The following is a 20,695-nucleotide window of genomic DNA, read 5'->3' as shown; positions in this document are numbered from 1 at the left end:
GCCCACCAAGCCCGTGGGACACTCTGGGGACAGCTGTGGGGGCTGTTCTAAGCTCTTTACAGTCCTGAGGGCAAGGCTGCGGGGCGGGTACCCTAAGTGCCCTTCACAGAGAGGAAGCCGAGGCCCGGAGGGACAGGTAGCTTGTTCAGGAGTCCCCAGGGGTGAGTGGCAGGCCTGGGGTCTGCACGAGGCTGGCCCCTCAAGTCTCTGTTCTAACCAATGTCACATTGACCAACCGTATTCTATTTTGTCCAATCCTCTTATTTAAGGAAAAAAATGACTCATTTTCTTAAATTACTTTTATAACAGAAATTTGGAGGAGAAATACAACTTCTCCCTTCAAGCCAGGAGGAGATGGGGGGGGTGCGGGGAGGCAGGTGTCAGCAATGAGCCCAAGATCTGATCCATTGCAAGACTAATGACAAATATTCACATTTCAAAATCACGTCTCTCACCCTGATTGGCAGCAGCTCATGTTTGTGAAACAATTCGTAACTTACAAAGTTCTTCCACCTCACTAACCTAAAACCATCCCACGAGTCGATATTTGGGTTTGTTTCCCACCACGGGGGTGGGGGGGTGGGGGAGATGAAACCCAGGGGTCCTCGTTCCCTGAGGCACATCCCCAGTCTTTTAAATTTTTATTTTGAAACAGGGCCTCACTAAGTTGCCCAGGCTGGCCTCAAGTTTACAATCCTCCTGCCTCAGCCTCCAGAGTCACTGCAATTTCAGGAGTGTGCCACCGCACCTGGACAAAGTCACCATTTGGATTAACCCCAATTTGCAGACAAGGAGACTGAGGCGCAGGAAGGATAAATGGCTCCGACAGGGTGATGTGCTCATTTGCTAAGACCCAGCTCCATGCTCTGTGGACAGCTTCAAAGGAGTCTGAGACTCCTTCAGCCTCAGGGCCTCAGCAAATGACCAGAACCCGCTGAAGATGGATTGGGCTTGGCCACAATTAACTGGCTCAGTCTGAAGAGGGAACCTAGTAATCTGGATCAGTCAGGGAGGGTCCCCAGCCTCCTGGGCCAGTCAGGGAGGGTCCCCAGCCTCTAAGATTAGTCAGGGAGGGTCCCCAGCCCCCTCTGCCTCCTCCGGCCTCCGTCAAGGATCTTCCCAAGGGAGTGTGTGAAACTCACCTTCTCCCTCCCTCCTACGAAGGCTCCTTCAGACCCACCAGTCTCCAAAGTGTCCTTAGAGGGTTGGCCACACACTCCTGGGAAAGCTGCCCCCAGGGAAGAGCCCCTTGGGGACAGGCAGGCCACCGGGGACTGCTCCTTCCCGTCTGCCTTCCCTTCCTCTTTTTCTTTGGGCAGATCTTCAGGGACTTTATTTCCAACTCTAGCCTCAGGTAACACTTCCCTGAAACAGAGTAGCTGCTCGGTTTCCCCTTTAAAGAAAATTGGTGTCTGATTTTCATGGTTATTTTGAAAGAATTTCTTTCTTTTCTTTTTCCTTTCTTTGGTGATACCAGGGACTTAACTTGGGGACACTTGACCACTGGGCTACACACCTGGCCCTTTTAGAATTTTATTTTGAGGCAGGGTCTTACTACATTGCTGTAGGCTGGACTCGGACTTGGGATCCTCCTGCCTGGAATTGCTCTCAGTGACTTCAGGAGCACATTATTCAAGGCTCAGCTGGGAAGGAGTAGGAGGTGATTTGTAAATAATCCTTGGGTAAAGTTTACCAGAGTGGAACACTAACCTCCCCGGGAGGCCAGGCTTTCAGTGGTCACTGGCCCAGGTGCTGCTGCTTCGGACCAGAGGCCTGCCTGCACTTTCACCCTTCCTGCCCCACTTCCAACACTGCAGGAGGAGGGACAGAGCAGGGCAGGTAGGGAGGGGACTCACACACAAACCCTGGGAAGCCTGGCCTGTTAGGCGGTTACAACCAGAACACAATACAGCTGTCAGGTCAGCGGACTGCAAGGCCCGGGGCAGCTGCAGAAGAAAGCCCCCATTAATCCCCTCACCAAGCAGCTGACGCACTTGATCTTCGGGTACGTGCGATACACAGGATCGTTATAAATTAAAAAAAAAAGAAAAGCACAGCACAGGCTACGGGGGCTTTTTACGGACGACAGGAAACAGATCTGGAGAGCTTCTCATTAAAACTCACCCTCCACTGTCAGACTCATTCACAAAAAGAAAGGCTCTCGGTTGGAGGAGGGACTGAGGGCCCCGTCTGGCCTCCGGGCTGCTTTTGATTTGGCATCCATTGTTATTTAAAATAACACGTACACGGAGGGCTGGTTCACCGGGAAAGAGCAGGGGAGGTCCTTACCTGGTGTAGTCTCCCTTGGCTTCCTGGAAAAAAGAAAAAAAACAGAGACCATCAATGTGTATTTTTTTTTTAATATTCATTTTTTAGTTGTAGTTGGACACAATACCTCTATTTCACTTATTTACTTATTTATTTATAATGTGGTGCTGAGGATCGAACCCAGGGTCTCGTGTATGCTAGGAAGCGCTCTACCGCTGAGCCTCAACCCCAGCCCCCATCAGTGTGTATTTTAAGCTACCGGGGTGATTTGCTCTTGGTCATTTTCCCATAAAGCCCCCGAGTTCCATGTAGAAGAATGTACACACGGAACCCTTTCCTCATGGCCCCAGAAAGAATGCGGCACTGAGAAGGACACTAGTGTCCAGGAGAGATCCCTCGTTCTGAGCAGAAGGGACAAGTACGTAGGAGGAAGCCCACAGTTATTTCTCCCTTCCTAAGGTCTCTGCGTGGCCAAGGCACAGGTAGATCAACGAGTGCTCTTTGTTTTCTCTGAACTTTTAAAGGCAGCCGTAAGCAGGCCTTTGCTTTTCGGCGGGTGCCTTTAAGAGTTAAAGGGCTCTTTTACACGACCACTAGAAAATGTACCAAAGTTACCAAATTTAGATGGAAACCGCAGCTGTTCCCACAGCTGCTGCCTCCCAGGTTCAAGCAACTCAAAACTCTCTTCCAGGACTACGACGGTCTTGACGCTCTTCCAGCAGAGAGGCTTCCTCTTTATTTTTCGTTGAGATGCACAGAACCACACCACAGCTCATGCAAACTCTTCTCATGCACGAGGCCCCAGCTCACATTTTTCATTGGCAAAAAACTAACCGGATGAAGAAGCCATTGGACCCTGGCCCCGTGCAAAAGTTCCAGAGCTGCAGGCAGTTCACGCAGCTGGCAGGGGGCGGCCGTCATTCTTACCTGCAAAACCAGGGCTGCTAACTTGAAGATGGTCTCGCTGTCCACTTCGATCTGCCCCTGTGGGTCCAAGAGGGAGCATCAGTGAGCAGAGGCCACCCCAGGTGGAGGAAGTGCTGTGCGGTTGGGGAGGCTGTCACAGCTCAGCACCTCCAGCCTGGGACCCCAGGCGGAGCATACCATCCCCAGCAGGCGGGGGTGCCAGGACACTGGTGGGAAGGGGGAGCCTCCCTGTGTTTTTACCAGCTGCAGGGAATTTGGGTAACAGCATTAATCGGGAAGAAACAATGGTTTTGAGGATGAAAATCCACGCCACTTGTAAATGAATAGTTTTTTTTTTTTTTAATCTCTGCAGAGTTATTTTTCAGCTCTGCAGATTTTCCTAGGTTGTTTGTGGTGGGTTCTCCTGAGGGGCGTTTTCTCCCTTTCTAGCACAGCATGATTATTTCAGTATATACACACAACGCAAAAGTACTAAAGCATGAACTCAGTTCTGCGTCAGGGGCACGTTAGTGAGTTGAATCTGATCCATCCTGGGTAAAAGGGAAATGCTTAAAGATCACCTACAGCAAAGGCGGAGGAGACTAAAATCCGGTTGCATTATACTGAAGTTTGATGAACTCTATCATTTTCCCCATCGTTTTATTCTATTTATTTTTGAGGGTACTGAGGACTTCATCCAGGGGTTGGTTGCTTTACCACTGAGCTATGTCCCGAGATCTTTTTTATTTATTTTCGATTTTGAAACAGGGTCTTGCTAAATTGCTCAGATTGGCCTTGAACCTGGGATCCTGGTGCCTGGGCCTCCGGAGTCACTGGGGTCACAAGTGTGGCTACCGCACCCAGCGCCAGGGATGACGGGGTGGCCACTCTGCCGGGCTCCATCTTTTTTATTTTTTCATATTTCATGAACCCCAAGATGACTGAAATTCTGGGCCATGGATAACAAGTGTCCCCCCCACCCCAACCCCAGGAGCTTGGGAGTATCTAAGTGTGAAAGAATGTTTTCTCTAGGAATAGCAGATTTACCTTTATCTGTATCTTTAAATGTTGCAACATGTGTGCATACGATTACCGCATCCCGTAAGATTGCAGCAATGAACTGGCAGAGAGGGACTTCTGTTTTAAAGGTATTTTCTGGCCAGGGGTGGTGGTGCACCCCTGTGATCCCAGCTACTCAGGAAGCTGAGGCAGGAGTATCGAAGATTCAAGGTCAGTCTGGGCAACTTAGTGAGATCCTGACTCAAAACCAAAAGTAAGAAAGGTAGTTCAGTGGTAGGGGGTCCCTGGGTCCCATCCCCAGTTTAGGGTGTTTTGTGGGCTTTCAAACCCATGCACAAAAACACATTTAACACATGCACACACCCCCCCCAGGCCCCTCTTTGCCTAAGTCGGGTTTACTTGGTATTGAAAATGTGTAGTGCTCAGCAACGTGGAACCGGGGCCCCGTGTGGCCTTGCTCTCTTGCTCCCTTCCCCCGACCTGTTGGATCTGAGTGGGAATTGCCGCTAGTTATCCCAGGTCACCCCTGGGAATAATCCGGCGGTGGGGGAGCAGAGGTTGGTGGTCTTTGCTCAGGGTCCCAAGTGATGTGCTGAGGAAGTCCACCCAGCAAACTAGTGAAACTTCCTATAAAAACCACTGAATCAAACAAGAACCCCCAGGCACCACAGCGACAAGAGTGGCCATTACTCGAGTTTCCCTTAGTTTACAAAATGAGAACAAATGAACTTCCCCCTCCACCCGGAGGCCTGCCTTCCCAAGCCAGGAGGGAGGAGATGTGTTTCAAAGTTCTTCTTTTTCTTGCTTCAAAAGCTGACAGAGCCTCAGCCTTGGAATTCAAAGTGCGCCTATAATCTCTAGAAACAGATCATAAAATCAAAGAGAAGCCAGACGATCGATAGATCCATCCTAGGACTCCGTGGCCCTCTGTCCTTCAAGCCAGAGACAGCGGGTTTTCTAGTCTGGTGAAAGACAAGGAGTGGCTGATCCAACAGGTGAGGTGGGTGCTGACGAGATAAAAGTGGAGAAAGGTCAGATTCCTTCAGTTCAAGGACTGAAGAAGGTGGCGGCTAAGAAGGGGACTCAAAACGAGGCTGGAACCCAAAGCTCAGGTCTCATCGGCCTGAATGTCTTAGAGAGAAGAAAAAGTGCCTCGTGGGGGTGTTAAAAAAACTGAAGACGAATCCAATAAATTGAAAAGGACTGCCCACTGCTTTGCACCTGTGACCCCTGGGCCTTCTCCGAGCCTTAGAGGAGCTGTCTAGACACCAACTAGCTCATCAGACAGATAAGAAGTTCTGAGGCTGCCAAACCACTGTCCACCTTGGAAGGGTCGTTAACTATTTAAAGCTGAAACAGGGAGCCAAACGTGGAAGGTACCAGGCTCCGACAGCTCCAGAGGCGCGGGAGGTGGATACCCAGCTCATGGGGGCTTCTCCACCTACTCAGGAAGCCCGGGCAGCGCGGTGCAGGGGGACGTGGGGTGGGCAGGGGGACATGGGGTGGGCAGGGGGACGAGGGCGTGCAGAGGGGGAGGGTGTGCAGGGCTGTGGTCTCTCCAGACCTTGTTCCGGGAAGAGAAGAGAAAGCGTGGTTTGGTCAACCCCCCCAGTCTTCGAGGTCCTCAGCCTGGCCTCACCCTCTGTTACAACCCTGTCTGGACATCCAGGCCACACATTCCAAGTCCTGACACCCATCGCCAGCGACACTTGGCTGGTCCTTGGAGTTCTCTGGACAACACGACCATCAAGAAGAAGGCAATTTGGGTGGACCTCGGCAGCCCTGGTTGGGTGCGATTTAACTAAGACTTTAAAGCGCTCTTCCTGAGGTGTCCCTGCCTGGAGGGTGACAGCACTTGGGACTGCAGACCTGCCAGGACGGGAGAGATCTTTCACCTCCAGCCGTGGTGACGGAGGTAACCTTATAGGTCCCGGGCAAGCTAACACCCGAGAGCAGCGTCTCCTTGGAGCAAAGGGAAACGAGATCCTTCAGTGGGTTTCCATGACGGTCAGGGTGGACAAAGGGACCCAGAGAGGTGAGTCACGTGGCCAGCTGAATGCACCAGGGTGAGCCCAGACCGCGTCAAGACCCGCTCTCGCTGCTCAGCCAGCCCAGCTGCACCACGGATTCAGCCACCAGCGCTGGGGACAGCTCTCTGAGCATGTCTTTCTTTGTCCCCAATACTAGGGCTTGAGCCCAGGGACGCTCTACCACTGCTGGGTGGGGACAGTTAAGAGTCTAGTTGAAATGCCAAACTGGACAAGGATGGAGGCCGGGTGCTGTCTAGGATCTCCCCGTGAGTTACCACGACCCGGCACCCAGGCGAGGCACAGACACGGTCAGGGTGCACTGAGTGAGTGGACACAGCTGCCTGACATGCACTCAGCCTTCCTGAGGTCACTCTGCTGCAGGAGCATGTGGCCCGACAGGGGAAGCTGCCCGCCACCCTCCAGGCGGCCTTCCTGGGCAACAGAAGGCTCCTCCCTCACGGCCTCCTGTTCCCTGGGACCACTAAGCCCCAGGAAGGCTGGGCCATGGCCATCGCACCTGCAGCCCTGCGGCCACACCCGTCAGCTACGAGGGCCAACGCTGCCCACTTCCCGTCCATGTCAGTCGTCCGAAGTAAAATCCATGAAGGACACAGATGTGTCCTTCAATCTCATCTCCTTGATTCGTCTCCTCTGGCCTCTGAAGTCAGATCTGCCGGGGACCCACTCCCGCACCGGAGGACGCTGTGGGGCCTTGGGACAGGCCGTCTTTCTAGAGCTCGACCCTCATGTGCAGAATGGGACGCGATAAGGTGGACTGCACAGTGACAGATGTAGGGCACTCACCCCGGGCCTGGCAAAGTCACGTGCGCTATTTTCTGCGGTACTGCTTGTGAGGTCGCTCTAAACTCTGATGTAGAGCTGTCAGTCTCTCTCCAGATGACGACTTGGCTCAAGTTTCATGTAATTCCATGACATTTGTTCACTGTTCATTTTAATATCTAATAGGACAAGTCCTTTGATTTTCCATATGGATATCTGACATTCCTTTCAGTTATTTTCAAATAAATTTTAGAATGATCTTGTCAAGTTTTCAAACCAGATAGGGTAACTGGGACCGCGGCATGCCTGTGTTGAACGTGCTTAACCGAGACCATAGAGACCTGGAGAGAGCACAGACACCTGCATCAGCACGAACACTCAGAACTTTAAATATCGTCCTTGATAATGGGCCTCTTTTTTACTCTATTACACATCTGTTGTTCTCATTCTGTGGGATTATTATCATTTTTAGCATATGACGTTGCGTTTAATTTCTTCACTAAAGATAACAGTGGAATAAGTGTTAGATAAGTTGTTTCCATTTTCTTTTTCTTTCTTGTACTTGGATTGAACCCAGGGGCATTCCTCACGGACCCATATCCCCAGTCATATATATATATATTCCCCTATTTTGAGGCTGGCCTTGAACTTGTGATCCTCCTGCCTCAGCCTCCAGAGTCACTGCTACTCCAGGAGTGCACCACCATGCCCAGCTAGTTCATTTTCACTTTCCATGGACAAGGTAAAATTGTCTCCAAACAATATTCTGGTGTTCTTTGCAATGCACGAGGTGGGTCTGACGGCACTGCTCGGCAGAGATGTTTTCCTTAACACATGTCAACCGTGCTCCCTGCTGGGGACACTGTTGGGGACTGTAAGTTGGTTTGGGGCCACCTTTTTTGGCGGGGTCTACCAAAACTTAACATACCTGCGCCTACGGCTCAGCAATCCTGCTCCTAGGTGTGGACCTCCCAGACAGGCGTGCCAGTGTCCACAAGGACCTGTGTGGCAGTGCCACTAAACAGGCAAACTCTGCAAGCAACCCACATGCCCGTGGCTGGGTGAACAGACGGGCACGTGGCACTGTGGGCCAGGACGCGGCAGTGAAGTGAACATTCCCCAGCGACCTCGCACAGCAGAAGGGAGAGTCTCACGGCAGCCTGAGCGAGACGCCAGGCATGAAAAGACACATATGGTGTGACTCCCGGCACAGGGGGGCTGAGTCTGCCAGCGCTGGTAACTGCTGGCGAGGGGCATGGTGGTGGGGGTCAATGGCTGCAGGAGAACATGCGAGGGGCTTCCAGGGGCCAGCGATGTCTTTCCCTCGAGGTCCACACTGGCTACACTGACGTGCTGTTCTGCTTCTGACAACCCCTGAGCTGCATGCTCGGCAATCCTCACTATGTACATTTCACTTCAATATGAGGTTAAGAAACAGTTGGAAGTCCTGATCGCACTGGGTCCTTCTTCCCTTTCACTTAATGATAACTCCATCCTTAGCACCACTGGGCTTGGAGTTGGGCAGTGAGCAACCTGCACCACTGTTTGGTGCCTCTACTTATGTCCCACACGTTATACAACTTATGCCTTTCCTTTATTGTCTGCTGCTCCACCTGCTGTTACCTGTCCACTCGGTAAGAGTCACGAGGGTGTGAATCTGGAGGCATTTTGGCCACAGCTGGGTCTCCAGGGCTGAGACACTGCCTGACACACAGAGGTGCTTGATAACATGTAGAATATCAAGTGAAGGAGGAATAAAATATACATCTGGTGGATGCTGACAGCTTTCTTTTCTTAAAGGGAATGCTCCTTGTGGTTTTGATTCCCTATACAGTTGATTTGCCTTGATTTTCAATACTAAGTAAAAAGAAAAAAAAAACAAACCTGCAGCCTTTTGAGTCCTGAGGATACAGGGATAGAGAGCTTACAATGCAACTCTGGAAATGCCAACTTGAAACATTGTGCACAAAAAGGTATCAGGTGTCAGAAAGCCAGGGAGTCTTGAGCTGCACTAGATACAAATGTAACAGAATTGATACCTTCTATGCATACCTCAAGCCTTTTGAGAACAAAAAGAAAAAAGATTCTGCAGAAAAACAAACAGTATTACAAGAAAAACAAACAAATGCATGTGTTTTGGTGGGTGTGTTTCAAAGGAGGAGCCCCATATACTAAACCATCCGGCCAGACCACTTCTCAGACACTTGACCCGAGAGGGAGAGGGAGAGGGAGAGGGAATTGGGAGCAGGGGATGGGTGCTTGGCTGTGGGAGAACAGCACCGAGGAACACACCAGTGTGGGAACGAGACCGAGGGACGAGCGGCCACCCTGGCCCAGGTCCAGCTCGGGCTCCGTGTGTGCAAGGTACTTTTATTTTTGGGTGGGTAGACGGCACAGAGCTTTGCTCCTGGGATGCAGTGCCAACTAATTTAAAAAGAAATTGCATGTTCGTCTCTAGAGACCATCCTCCCCCAAAGGAAAAAAGGCTGATTCCAAATCTATGGCACCAAAGGAGAGCCGGGACTTGTCTTGTTGGTCACAAAATAAGGAGGTGCTCAAAAGTGACAGGGACGAGCCACTGGCACAGCATCCACTTAAAGGGGCCCCCACTGGCCTGGGTGGGAGCAGAGCATCAAAACCAGTAGAGGGAAGGAGTGGGGTGGGGTGGGGGAGTGGGATGAGAGGGGAGGGCTGTATGGCTGTACCGCGTGCACGCACAAAAATGGAACAACAGGTCCCATCGCTCTATAAGACTGTCATGCACCCCCCAGGAAATGGGGAAGGAGGAAAAAAAATTGAACGACAGGAATCGATTATAAAACGTCAGATAAAAATGAACCCACGAGTTCATGCTGATCACTGAACAATAGTTTTAAAGGTTGGGGATGGAGGAGAAAGGAAAGTTATTTATTTCCTTAAAAAAATGTTGAAGGTGATGGAATCAGGCAAGTACCATGCTTGGCCAGGTCACCTTCAGGGGCCAAGATGGTCGGGCCCAAGACGGCCGGGAAAGGGGATGGTGGGTTGGCCTCCGCGTCCACTCCACGCACCTGCTCCATAAGAGGGAACAGATTGGCCCAGATCAAAGTTGAAGCTGTGGGTTTTAAGCAGAAGCCTGCAGAAATGTCTTTCCATGGCCAGTTGCCCATTTCAGAACTTTGGAAACCCAATGGTCAATTCTTTAGAAAGAAACATCGGGGTCATGAGCGGTAGATATGGTGGAATGCGCGGATTCCACAGTCATCCATACAGTGCTTGTCTCTGGATCCCCCACTTGGAATCATGATGCTCTTAAATCTATTACCAAAGAAGGTTGCTTTAAGTTTTTCAACCAAAAGAATGACTGAGGGGTGGGGAGGAAAGGAACCAGGGTCTGCTGTGAAGGGAAGTCCTGCTGCCCAGCTGACCCCACGCATGCCTCCTGGCCCCCTGAGGACACCCAGGCACAGAGGCAGCCCCGGGGCCAGGACATGGTTTGATCCATGATTCTCAAACCTGGTGCAGAACCACCTGGAGGGGACAGAGGCTGAGCTCACAGGAGGGGGACAGGACAGGGTGGGGTGGGGCTTTGTTCTCCACCAGGGTCCCAGGTGGTCCCGAGATGCACCCCGCACAACACCGGAGCACACTCCACAGACTGGCAGCCCCTCTCTCCTTCTGCCAGGCCTTTGGCCCAGACTCTTCAACACACCAGTGCAGTGAGGGCCAAGGGAGGACTCCCCCGTCCCTGAAAGTCGTGACGGCTAAATGCAACCCGAGACCCTGGACTGGATCCCAGGTCAGCGAAGGGGAAGGCCACAAAAGCTATTAAAGCAGGAGCTATCAGCATGCAGATAAGGGTGCACACCACCCAGACACAGTCGTCGACCACCGCCCAGCCTCGGGAGCTCGGAACCACACGTGTCACCCAGGGCCACTCGCCCTGCGCCTACGGAGTGCCTGACACCTCAGAGGCACTCAGAGGCTGCTAATTTTTAAATGACTCGATCTCTATATACCTTTTAAAGAAACTAAGCCTTTTTTCTCTTCTCCTTCAGTACTGGGAACGGAACCCAGGGCTGCTCTACCACTGAGCTCCACCCTCAGCCCTGTTTATATTTTATTTGGAGACGGGTCTCTCTAAGTTGCCCAGGCTGGCCTCAAACTTGTGATTCTCCTGCCTCAGCCTCCCGAGGCACCGGGGTGACGGGCGTGGCCACCGCGCCCAGCTTAGCTAAGCCTTTGATGACGACGTCCTACCAGGAGGTGCTGCAGGTCCCCCGGGGGCCGGCTAGTCCTCTTTTCCTCCACTCCTGCCAGGAAGCTCCCTCCTTCCCTGTAAACCCAGGCAGAAAGAAACTCACGCGGTCAAATGTCAGAGACAGGCTCCGCCACCCTGCCAGAGACTGGACCCTCATGATAACCCCCTGTGCTGACCCTTTCCAAAGCCAGGGCATGGACATTTATGAGGCTCCCCTGGAAACAGAGGAGCGATGGTCTGCGGCCACGTCTCACCCATGCAGAGACGCAGGAGCCTAAATAGGCCAGGCCTGCTAAAAAGCACCAAGGTGCCCGGGCACCCACGTCTGATGCCTACGCTGGTGATGACAGCCATGATCAAGCCACACCCAGAAGCCCGATCTCAGCTCGGTGCCCAGCCCAGATGGCTAGATGGCAGGCGCGGCAGGCTGTGACGATGGGCTCCCATTGCCAACCCACCCTGCACCATTCACGGGGATCAGAGGGTTCTGCTGGAGAACCAGTCATGAAAGACAAAGTGCAAGGTGCTTACGAGGTAACCAGGTGTGATGAGAGGGAGAAAGGACGGATCTGGGCAAAGCCAGCTGTGGTCAGCGTGCTGGCATTGGGTCTCGGCCTCGGGGCCCGCAGGGTGTCCATGCCCGTGTCTGGCGTGTAGACACACAGGGTCCTTTAATTCAGGACTGACGTCCACCTCTGATTGGGGCTTCCTATCATTATTTCTTGTTTCTGCAGCGGTCTTTACATCACCCTCGTGGTGGGGTTTTCTATCAGAAGAGCACATTTTATAACCGTCCTCTGGGGACTTGGGGAAATAGTGTCAATAGCAACAAAAGCAAGAGACCCTGGATTAGTGCTTAGATCTGTTCTGAGAACACATTATCACTCACGGAGCCCCCGGGACAGCCCCATGTAGAGGTGACGTTCTCATTCTGCCACGTGGGCATGGAGGCCGAGCTTAGGGCAGGCAAATCCTCCACCTGTGAATGGGCAGCTGGGGCTCCCGTCCCCTCCTCTGTTGTCTGTCTCCCCAGTGAGGGCACAGTCTTGGCCAGTGCCCAGCACGCATGGACTGCTGACTTCTTCCTAGCCCAGAGTGTCCTTCGTAGATGTGACGGGTACCATTTTGGCCTATTCAACGGGCACCTGAAACGACTCCTTTCTGACCAATTCCCATTGCACAGGATTCCCCGTGTCTCTTAGGCCTGGTTCATTATGACACGGAAGTCTGGAATTTAATTTCTTCTTTCCGAAAAATACAAAGACAGCCCTTCAAATGTCTTCCACGGGGAGCACCGTGGAAAGGAAAAGGACATCTGCTTCCAGTCGGGCTTAGAAAAACGGGTGACAGATGGGCAGGGAACAGATGGACGGATGGACAGGGGCAGAGTGGGTGACGGTAAGTCGGGTTTTGGAAGTTTCTTGGCCATGTTTCTTTCAAAATACAAAATATGTCCTCAGAGATATTAACTTCATAGTTTCAAAAGCAGAAAAGGTACAAAAGAAAACTTGACTTCTAAAATAATTATAGAATATCCTACAGACTCTTTCATCCGTCGATAATCCAAGTTCCAAGACTGAAGGATTTTATATTTTCATCTGAATGGGCCATCCGCCTCCTCCTCTCTCCTTTCAAGTATGCATCCTAGCATTTTTATATGACTGTATTTCTGGCCCCAACTGAGCTCTGACACAATTCTTAGAGCTCATTTCTGAGATAGTGGTGTCCCCGCAATATGAGCACCGGCTCCAGTATCTCAGGATACTTCATATTCAACCACGCTGCTTAGAAATTCAGGTCTGGAGATGCAGAAGCCCTTCTCAATGCGTTCAGCAAATATTTACGCGTCTCCTGGTGCTGGGGACAGACCAGTGAACAAAGAATTCATTCCTGGCAAATCCGCTCTGGCTGGCGACAGCTGGAGGGCAGTCTCCTTGTCTTCCTTTAGGTCACTGTGGGTTTTTTTTTTTTTTTGCTGCTGGGCTTCAGTCTTTAATCAGTGAAAAGAGGAACAATTCTGTTTCCCTGCACCCTCTGGGGGGCGGGGAGGGATGGGGCAGAGGCCAGGCCACAGCAGAGGTGCCCAGGCTCTGAAGACATGGGACTGAGGACGGCGTGCCTTAAAAGCCACCACGGGGCAAGCTTCAGTTCCCACGAGGGCACGCGGTGGCATCTAGCAGGTGTCTGCCATTCAAACATACCATCTCAATGTGAGGAAAGTACACAGGGAAGACCACACGACCCAGGGCAGGTGAAACACTCACTGCAAAGCGTTCAGCAGCCCTCTTAAACACAGAGTGAGATGCTTTGTTCCTCGGGGCCTGGCGGGCCTTCAAATCCGCTCTGCGCTTTAGTGCAGTGACTTGGTCTCGCAAACGCTGGTCTTGGGACGGACAGCGTATTACGAGAAGGCCAGTTCACACATCTGCACAAAAACTCACAGCCTGCAGAATGCTATTTCTGCTACTGATTCTTAAAATTATTTCTGAATCTTGAAATACGCTGAGGATTAAAATACACACACATGAGCACACGTGCAAACACTCTCAAATCTCACACGCTAGGGCTCAGCCAGGTTATGAGATGGGCTGAGCATATTTTAGTGCAGCTATGTTTGCTGAGATACATGGAATGACTCCAAAACAGAGCCATAGATATGCTGCTGAGAGTGAGGAACCGTGACAGAGGAATTTGCTTCATGTTCTGTGTATGTGTGTGTGTTTTCCAGTACTAGCGATTGAACCCAGGGGCATTTTATCCGGGAGTTATAGCCCCAGTTTTTTTTTTTTTTAAATTTTTAAAAAGTTTTTAGTCATAATTGTACACAATACCTTTGTTTTATTTATTTTTATGTGGTACTGAGGACCGAACCCAGGGCCCTGCACACACTAGGCAAGTGCTCTATCGCTGAGCCACAATCCCAGCCCCTCCCCAGCTCTATTATTTTGAGACAGGGTCTTGCCAAGTTGCTGAAGTTCACCTTGAACTTGGGATCCTCCTACCTCAGCCTCCGGGGTCGATGGACTCACTAGTATGCACCCTTGTGCTGTTAACTTCATGTTCTTTTAGGTTGAGTTGAGCTAAGTCCTCTACCTTCAAGCACTATAAAAATGGACAGTCACTGCGCCCACCATGAGTGTGAACTTTAAGAAAGTCTCTTAGTGCCGGGCGCTGTGGTGCATGCTGTAATCCTAGCAGCCTGGGGGGTTGAGGCAGGAGGATCTCAAGTTCAAAGCCAGCCTCAGCATCAGTAAAGCGCTAAGAAACTCAGTGAGACTCTGTCTCTAAATAAATATAAAATAAGCTGGGGATGTGGCTCAGGGGATAATCATCCTGGGTTCAATCCCTAGTACCAAAAAAGAAAAGAAAGTCCCTTCGCTGTGAACAGGTATCTGGAACTGTAGCCGATTACCAGATGTCTCTCTAGTTTGTGAAGCAGCACATTTTGATTCGTCAGGAGCTGGCTACTGACTTTTGGTTGATTCATTTCTCCATCTCCCCTGCCCCTGCCGGTGGCTATCTATGTGCTCATTTTAGCTCTTAAAAGAAGGGGGAAAGCAAGCCGGTTACATTTGGCTGGATGGCTGGAGTGGGAGAGCCTTTTAGAAGACCTGTCTAAAATGAGAATTCAAGATTAGCGGGATCCCCTGGGTACATGCCCAGTGCCCCCCATCCCAGAGGCAATCAAAAGTCGATGGCTTATTTCCTTGGAATTCTAAGAAAAGTTTCAATCTTAGCGCTGAGAAGGGTGTCAGCCTAACCTTGCAGCTGAGTTTTCAGTGATTTTCCTAAATGTCTCCAAAAACGTGCCTAAAAGAAGGGCAGAGGGAGGGTGGGGCTGCAGAGCCGACCCTCCTGCGCTCGGCAATCAGATCACGCAGCGCTAACAGGGTAATCTGATAGGTATATTAAATTTCAAGGTTACAAGTACAACCTCAATTCTGGAAAATTGAGTTTAGAAACAGCCGTTCCGTCTTAGGCAGTGAAAACAAAATAAGATCGAAAGCTGAAAATGACTAATTTTGATGGTGGTTACTCAAAATGGGTTTTCAGTTTGGCTTGATCTTTTTGCAAGCCCATCTTGCAAACTCCGATCCATTTCGTTGCTAGTGGAAACCATGTATCTCTTGACCGGTATTCACGGAGGGCCTATCATGTGTACCAGGCTCTGGGCCAGCTCAGGGGAGATAAAGACGAACCCTAGTGTCAAAAATTAATGAAGTCGAGAGCAGAACGGCGGTCACCAGAGCCCAGAAGAGTGGCGGGCACGGAGAGAGATGTGAGTGGGTCCAGGAGGGCAGGTGGGCATCGGGAATGACCTCAACTGCCCTCACACAGTATGATGACCACGGCTGAGGACAATTAACAGAATATTTGAAAATAGCTAGTAGGGAGGATGTCAAGTGTCCCCAGCACACAGAAGTGGCTTTGGTGACAGCTGAGCACTTAACCTGGTCTGGTCATCACACACGGCATGCACGTACTGAAATGTCACACTGTACCCGTAAATATGAACAATTACTATGTGTCAATTAAAATGTATTGAAACAAAACACAAGGTCAATGCAGGCGCTTGAAGGATTGATCCAACACAGCGGGAGGAGCTGCACGTATTCAAAGGGTGCTCTGGGTGCTGGGAGGTCTGGCCCCTGCAGGAAAGGGTGGTGGGAGGCAGAGAAAGGACAGAATTGCGTAAGGGGTGGGATGAGTGGAGGTGTGCGAGAAGGAAAAGAAGGGGCTGGGAGACAAGCAGGGGACAAGGACAGAGAGCAGAGCCGGACTCTCGGCAAGGGACAAGCAGGTTCAAGACGCGGAGCCAGCCTGGCACACCAGGTCATTTTGGAGGGAGCACAGGGCGAGTGTGGGGAGACGCTGCAGAGGTGAGCTAGGGTGGACACGTCTGTTAAGGGTCATTTCCTCTCACCTGAGGGCTCCCTATCCATGGTTTCAGGCACCTGGGATCAATCATAGTCCAAAAATGTTAAATGGAAAATCCCTGAAATAGTTCACATGTTTTAAACTGTGGGCCGTTCTGAGCAGCGTGATGAAATCTCATGTAGACTCTGGACATGAGTCATTCTTGTCCAGTGTATCCATGCTGTAGAGGCTACCCACCAGTGTTTACTTAGTAGTGGCTTCTGGTATCGGATTGGAAGAGAAAGAGATAGACACACATGCGTATCACGGTCACATGACTTTCATTACAGCACATTTTGTAATTGTACTATTTCATCATTCACTACTATTGTTAATCTCTTATTGTGCCTAATTGATAAACTGAACTTGATCACATTTTTGTATGTATAGGAGAAAACATGGGGTATATAAGGCTGGTACTGTCCTTGCTTACAGGCATCTATTGGGGTGCTGAAACCTCCCCTGTGCATAAAGGGGGACTGCAGCAGTAACAATAGCACAATAACCATGCCAGACACTGTTCTACACCTTTGCACATGTGTTAACTCATCCATGGAGGTAGGCAGTGCCACCGTCCCCTCCTCATGCTGGATGAAGCTTAACGTGATGACATCCAGGTTGGGGTCAGGTGACTTGTTGGACCCAGGCTCCCCGGGTGCAGAGTGCAGACTGCCCGCATCACACAGCCTCCTGCAGTTACGGGGGCTGCCTACGATGTGGAGCAGGGGAGGCGGAGGCGCTGAGTTTCTCTGACTCTGTCTTGTTGGGTTTTGTGTGCGTGTGTGAGTGCGTGGTGCTGGGGACGGAGCCCGGGCCCCGAGCATGCGAGGCGAGCGCTCTCCCAGGGAGCCCCTCCCCAGCCCCAGTTCTGCTGGCTCCACGCTGCCCTCCATCTGGGCGTCCACTCCTCACCACTCACGGGGTCACCCACTCAGCAACCCTTCGCCTAACCCCAGAGGCCAAGGAGTCCAGTCTCAGGAAACCTGGTGCCTGCCCTCGCGGGGCTGGTGACCATCCAGGGACACGAGGACGTGAATTTCCAAGGCATCCTGTGCTCTGTCCCCTGCTCCACACCACAAGGGCACACAGGGTGTAGGAGGAAGAGAGGCCGAGGTCGGGTCGGAGTAGCTGAAATGGTCAGAAGTTAAAAGCCCAACTCTACCAGGAAACATACACAACAGAAAGAAGTGTGTTACCGTAGTGTGATGCAGGCTGTGGTCCTGGGTCATGGCCCTTCCTGGGTTCCTTGTGCTTTTCTGCCTTTTTTCCTTCTGCCGTAGTGGACGGGGCCCCCTGGCCTCCCATGTGCTAGGCAAGCACCCTACCCCTGAGCTACACTCCCACCCACGTCCGCATTCTCTAGACACACATTTGGAAAGGTGACGTTTAATGAACACCCTGATTATTTTTGTCTTTATCTTTCTGATTTAAACTAACTCAGGCTTCCTGTTTAAGGCACTGAAAAGCGGGCAGGGGTGCGGCTCAGCGGTACAGCGCTTGCCCTGCATGTGACAGCCCTGGGCGGCCTCCCCAGCACTGCGGGTGGAAGACAGTCGGAAAAGCATTACTCAGACAGCAAAAGCTTTTCCATATCTCCCTCTCCGAGATCATTTATACTCCGCGGTGCACTTTCTAGTTTTTCCTATGAGTACGTTGGAAATACATAAATAAATAAAAACACGGAACCAACCATACCAGGTTCACCGTTCTGTAACTTGGCTCTTTTCAAGTGCAACAACATAATAATTTAGACGTGTCTGCGCATCGGCTGAGGAGGGACAGCCTATGCTTTTTCATATCCTATCCTGGTAATCATCCGCCATTTATTTAATTCGTGTTCAAGACTATTTAAGCACCTTCCAGTTTCCCACTGTTAGAAACGATAATGTGAAGGTTCTTTTTTTTCTCTTTTGCAGAGTATTTTGTGCACATCTTTTCATACGTCCATAAAATCTTCCATAGAGGGATTCCTTCAGGGGGAGCAGAAGAGGGCCAAACTCTCCCCCAACCTGCAGGAGCCTTGAAGAGCTTCGATGTCTCCGGATCCACAGGCTCAGATGCAAATGACAGAAGGTCTGTAAGGACCTTGCACAACCCGCCTGCTGCCACCATGTTTCAGGATGACTGTCACAGCGCTTGCTGATGAAGGGAAGACCTAGCAAGCCCCGGTCAAGAACTGGGGGGAGAGGGCTGTGGGAATCAACAGGGCTGCCCAGCCTCGCAGTGACTCTGTTTCCAACACGGTCGTAACGTTTGGCTCCCTTGCCTTTCCACGTCGATTCCAAGTACCAGAGACAGCTGACAGCCGAACACAGTGCTCGGTGAGACCCGGTGGGCCTGGCTGCTTGGGCCTTGTCCTGCCAACGTCTCCTGCTGAGCTGCTGCCTCTGACTTCCTCAGCAAGACCCCCCCCCCCCCCAAGCACAAGAAATAAAACCAAGCCTCAGTAAGTGGGATGCCACCAGAATACAAAACTTGTGCGCAGGAAAGGAAGTGAGGAGAGGATCCACGGAACGGGGAGGGGGGATCTTTGCCAGCTGCAGCTCTGCAGGGGATTCATATCCAGAAGACAAAGAACTCAAACCACGGAACACCCCAAATCCAAATCACCCAATCAATAAACGGGCAAAAGAACTCAGCAGACACTTCTCAAAAGGAGCATCACAAATGACCAACCAATCCGTGAAAGAATGTTCCACCTCTCTAGCCATCAGGGAAACGCAGGCCAGAACTATACTGAGATCTCATCTCGCTCCAATCACCATTGTGATTACGAGGAACGTAAAGAATGATAAATGCTGGTGAGGACGTGGGGGAAAGGCACACTCACAAGGTTGGTGGGACCACGATTTAGTACGACCACTCCTAGGAACAGAGCCACCATATGACCGTGCTATGCCACTCCTGGGTGTTTATCCCAAATAACTAAAATCAGCATGTGGTAAGTGACACAGCCACCTCAACCTTTCTAGCAGCACACCTCACAATAGCCAGGTGTGGAATCGACTCTGCTGCCCATCAACAGATAAATGGACTGAGACATTGTGGTGTATATGCACAGTGGAGATCTATGCAGCCATCAATAAGAGTAAAATGATGGCATTTGCTGGTAAGTGTGGGAAGGTTTGTGTGCTGACCCTTGCAGTGATAGGCAGCCCTCACCACAGACGCTGGCCTTTAATAGGGACGCAGTGACTTCTTTACCCAAATAAAGACAAAGACCCTGGTTTCTGCAGCCAGAGCCCCTGGGTCCGATCACTCCCTAGTGAGATACTTAGCCTTGGCCAGTTACTCGGCCATTTGCGCCTCCCCTTTCCCATCTGTCAGGTGGAATGCCTACCCATGTTAATTGTCGTGAAGATTAAATGTGAACATGGGGACCTGCTGCCTGTCGAGCTCGGTGAACAGAGCTGTGTGTCGGTCTTTCCATCACTGTGACAAAGTACCCAAGATAAGCAATTTACCAAGAGGAAAGGTTCTTCCCTGGCTCCCAGTCTGCAGATTCTGGGCCATGCCTGGCTGGCCTCCTTGCTTTGGGCAGGACGGTGTGCGGCAGAGCAGGACTGCTGGGGCCGGGACCCCACAATCCTCCTCAGGGGCATGACCCCAGTGAGGAGCTCAGCCCAGCCTCCTAAAACTCCCACTGCCTCTCAGCAGCACCACGGGGGACCAAGCCCGTGACACAGGAGACTCTGGGGACCTTGGCCATGTCACCGGCCAGCTGCTGCCACTCCTGTGAAGAAGGGGGAACCACTGTGTGCCTGGTCTCCACTGCAGGTGCCCAGGAGCCCCCTGCTCTTCCCACGCTGTCTTCCCACTGTGGTCACGATTTCCACACACCCAAGGGGACAGGGGGACAGTACCCTGTCACTTGGCCAGTCTGTCTTCAGCTCATTCATTTTTAAAGCATCGTGACCTGGGGCAGTCCCGGGTTCCCCAGGTGACCACAGCTGCGCACGGCGGCCTCCAGGGCCCCAGGGCTGGTTTCGGCATTTCCAGCTCATCACCCCCTGGCACAGGTGGTTGTTTTGCGGAGGCCAGGTGTGCCCCTCCGTGCCCTCGCCAGGGAGGCCAAACAGGTTCGGGGGCCCTCCCTTGAGGGCCGTGTGCACACTCCCGGGGAGAGCCGGAGGGGAAGGCTTGGTTCCAGCTCAGGTGTGGTGCCCCTGAACTGCCCCCCCAGGACATGCTTTGTCCCCAGCCCAGCCTGCGGAAGGCATGTGGCCCCTGACCACTACTGACTGACCACCGTGCAGGTTGTCCAGAATGAAGGGAGAGACAGGCACCCATTCACCCATCAGGAGCAGCTGCCTGGGGGTCAACACACAGACTCTGGCCTCCGGCTCACCAGCCACGTCACACTGTGGGGGCTACGTGGCCTCTGTGCCCGGCACCCCTCTGTCCACTGGGTAAGGATGCAGTGGGGTCAGAGAGGATTAACAGTGACGGAGTGGACCCACCCAGGGAGCACCCGGCAGTGCCCCCTGTAAGCCGAGGGACAGGCGTCCCTGGGTGCCAAGTTACTGGCCGCACT

At 51.8% G+C, this 20,695-nt stretch overlaps 1 protein-coding gene and 1 pseudogene across 6 annotated transcripts in view; one reads left to right on the top strand and one right to left on the bottom strand.

Annotated features, from left to right (window-relative positions):
* Positions 1-20,695, bottom strand: part of Frmd4b (FERM domain containing 4B) — a 142,555-nt gene that overhangs the window by 47,645 nt on the left and 74,215 nt on the right. For all 6 annotated transcript variants that reach the window (XM_048786988.1, XM_048786986.1, XM_048786985.1 and 3 more), the window contains exons 6-7: positions 3,196-3,252; positions 2,290-2,312 (exon numbers count right to left, since the gene is read on the bottom strand). In XM_048786988.1, coding sequence (XP_048642945.1) covers positions 2,290-2,312; positions 3,196-3,252 — 80 coding nt within the window. The remainder of the gene's footprint in view (positions 1-2,289; positions 2,313-3,195; positions 3,253-20,695) is intronic.
* LOC125611769 lies at positions 10,077-10,201 on the top strand (annotated as a pseudogene).

The sequence above is a fragment of the Marmota marmota genome, unplaced genomic scaffold (assembly GCF_001458135.2).
Source record: "Marmota marmota marmota unplaced genomic scaffold, marMar, whole genome shotgun sequence".
In the NCBI taxonomy this organism is placed as follows: Eukaryota; Metazoa; Chordata; class Mammalia; order Rodentia; family Sciuridae; genus Marmota; species Marmota marmota.
This window is presented reverse-complemented; position numbering and strand designations above follow the sequence as displayed.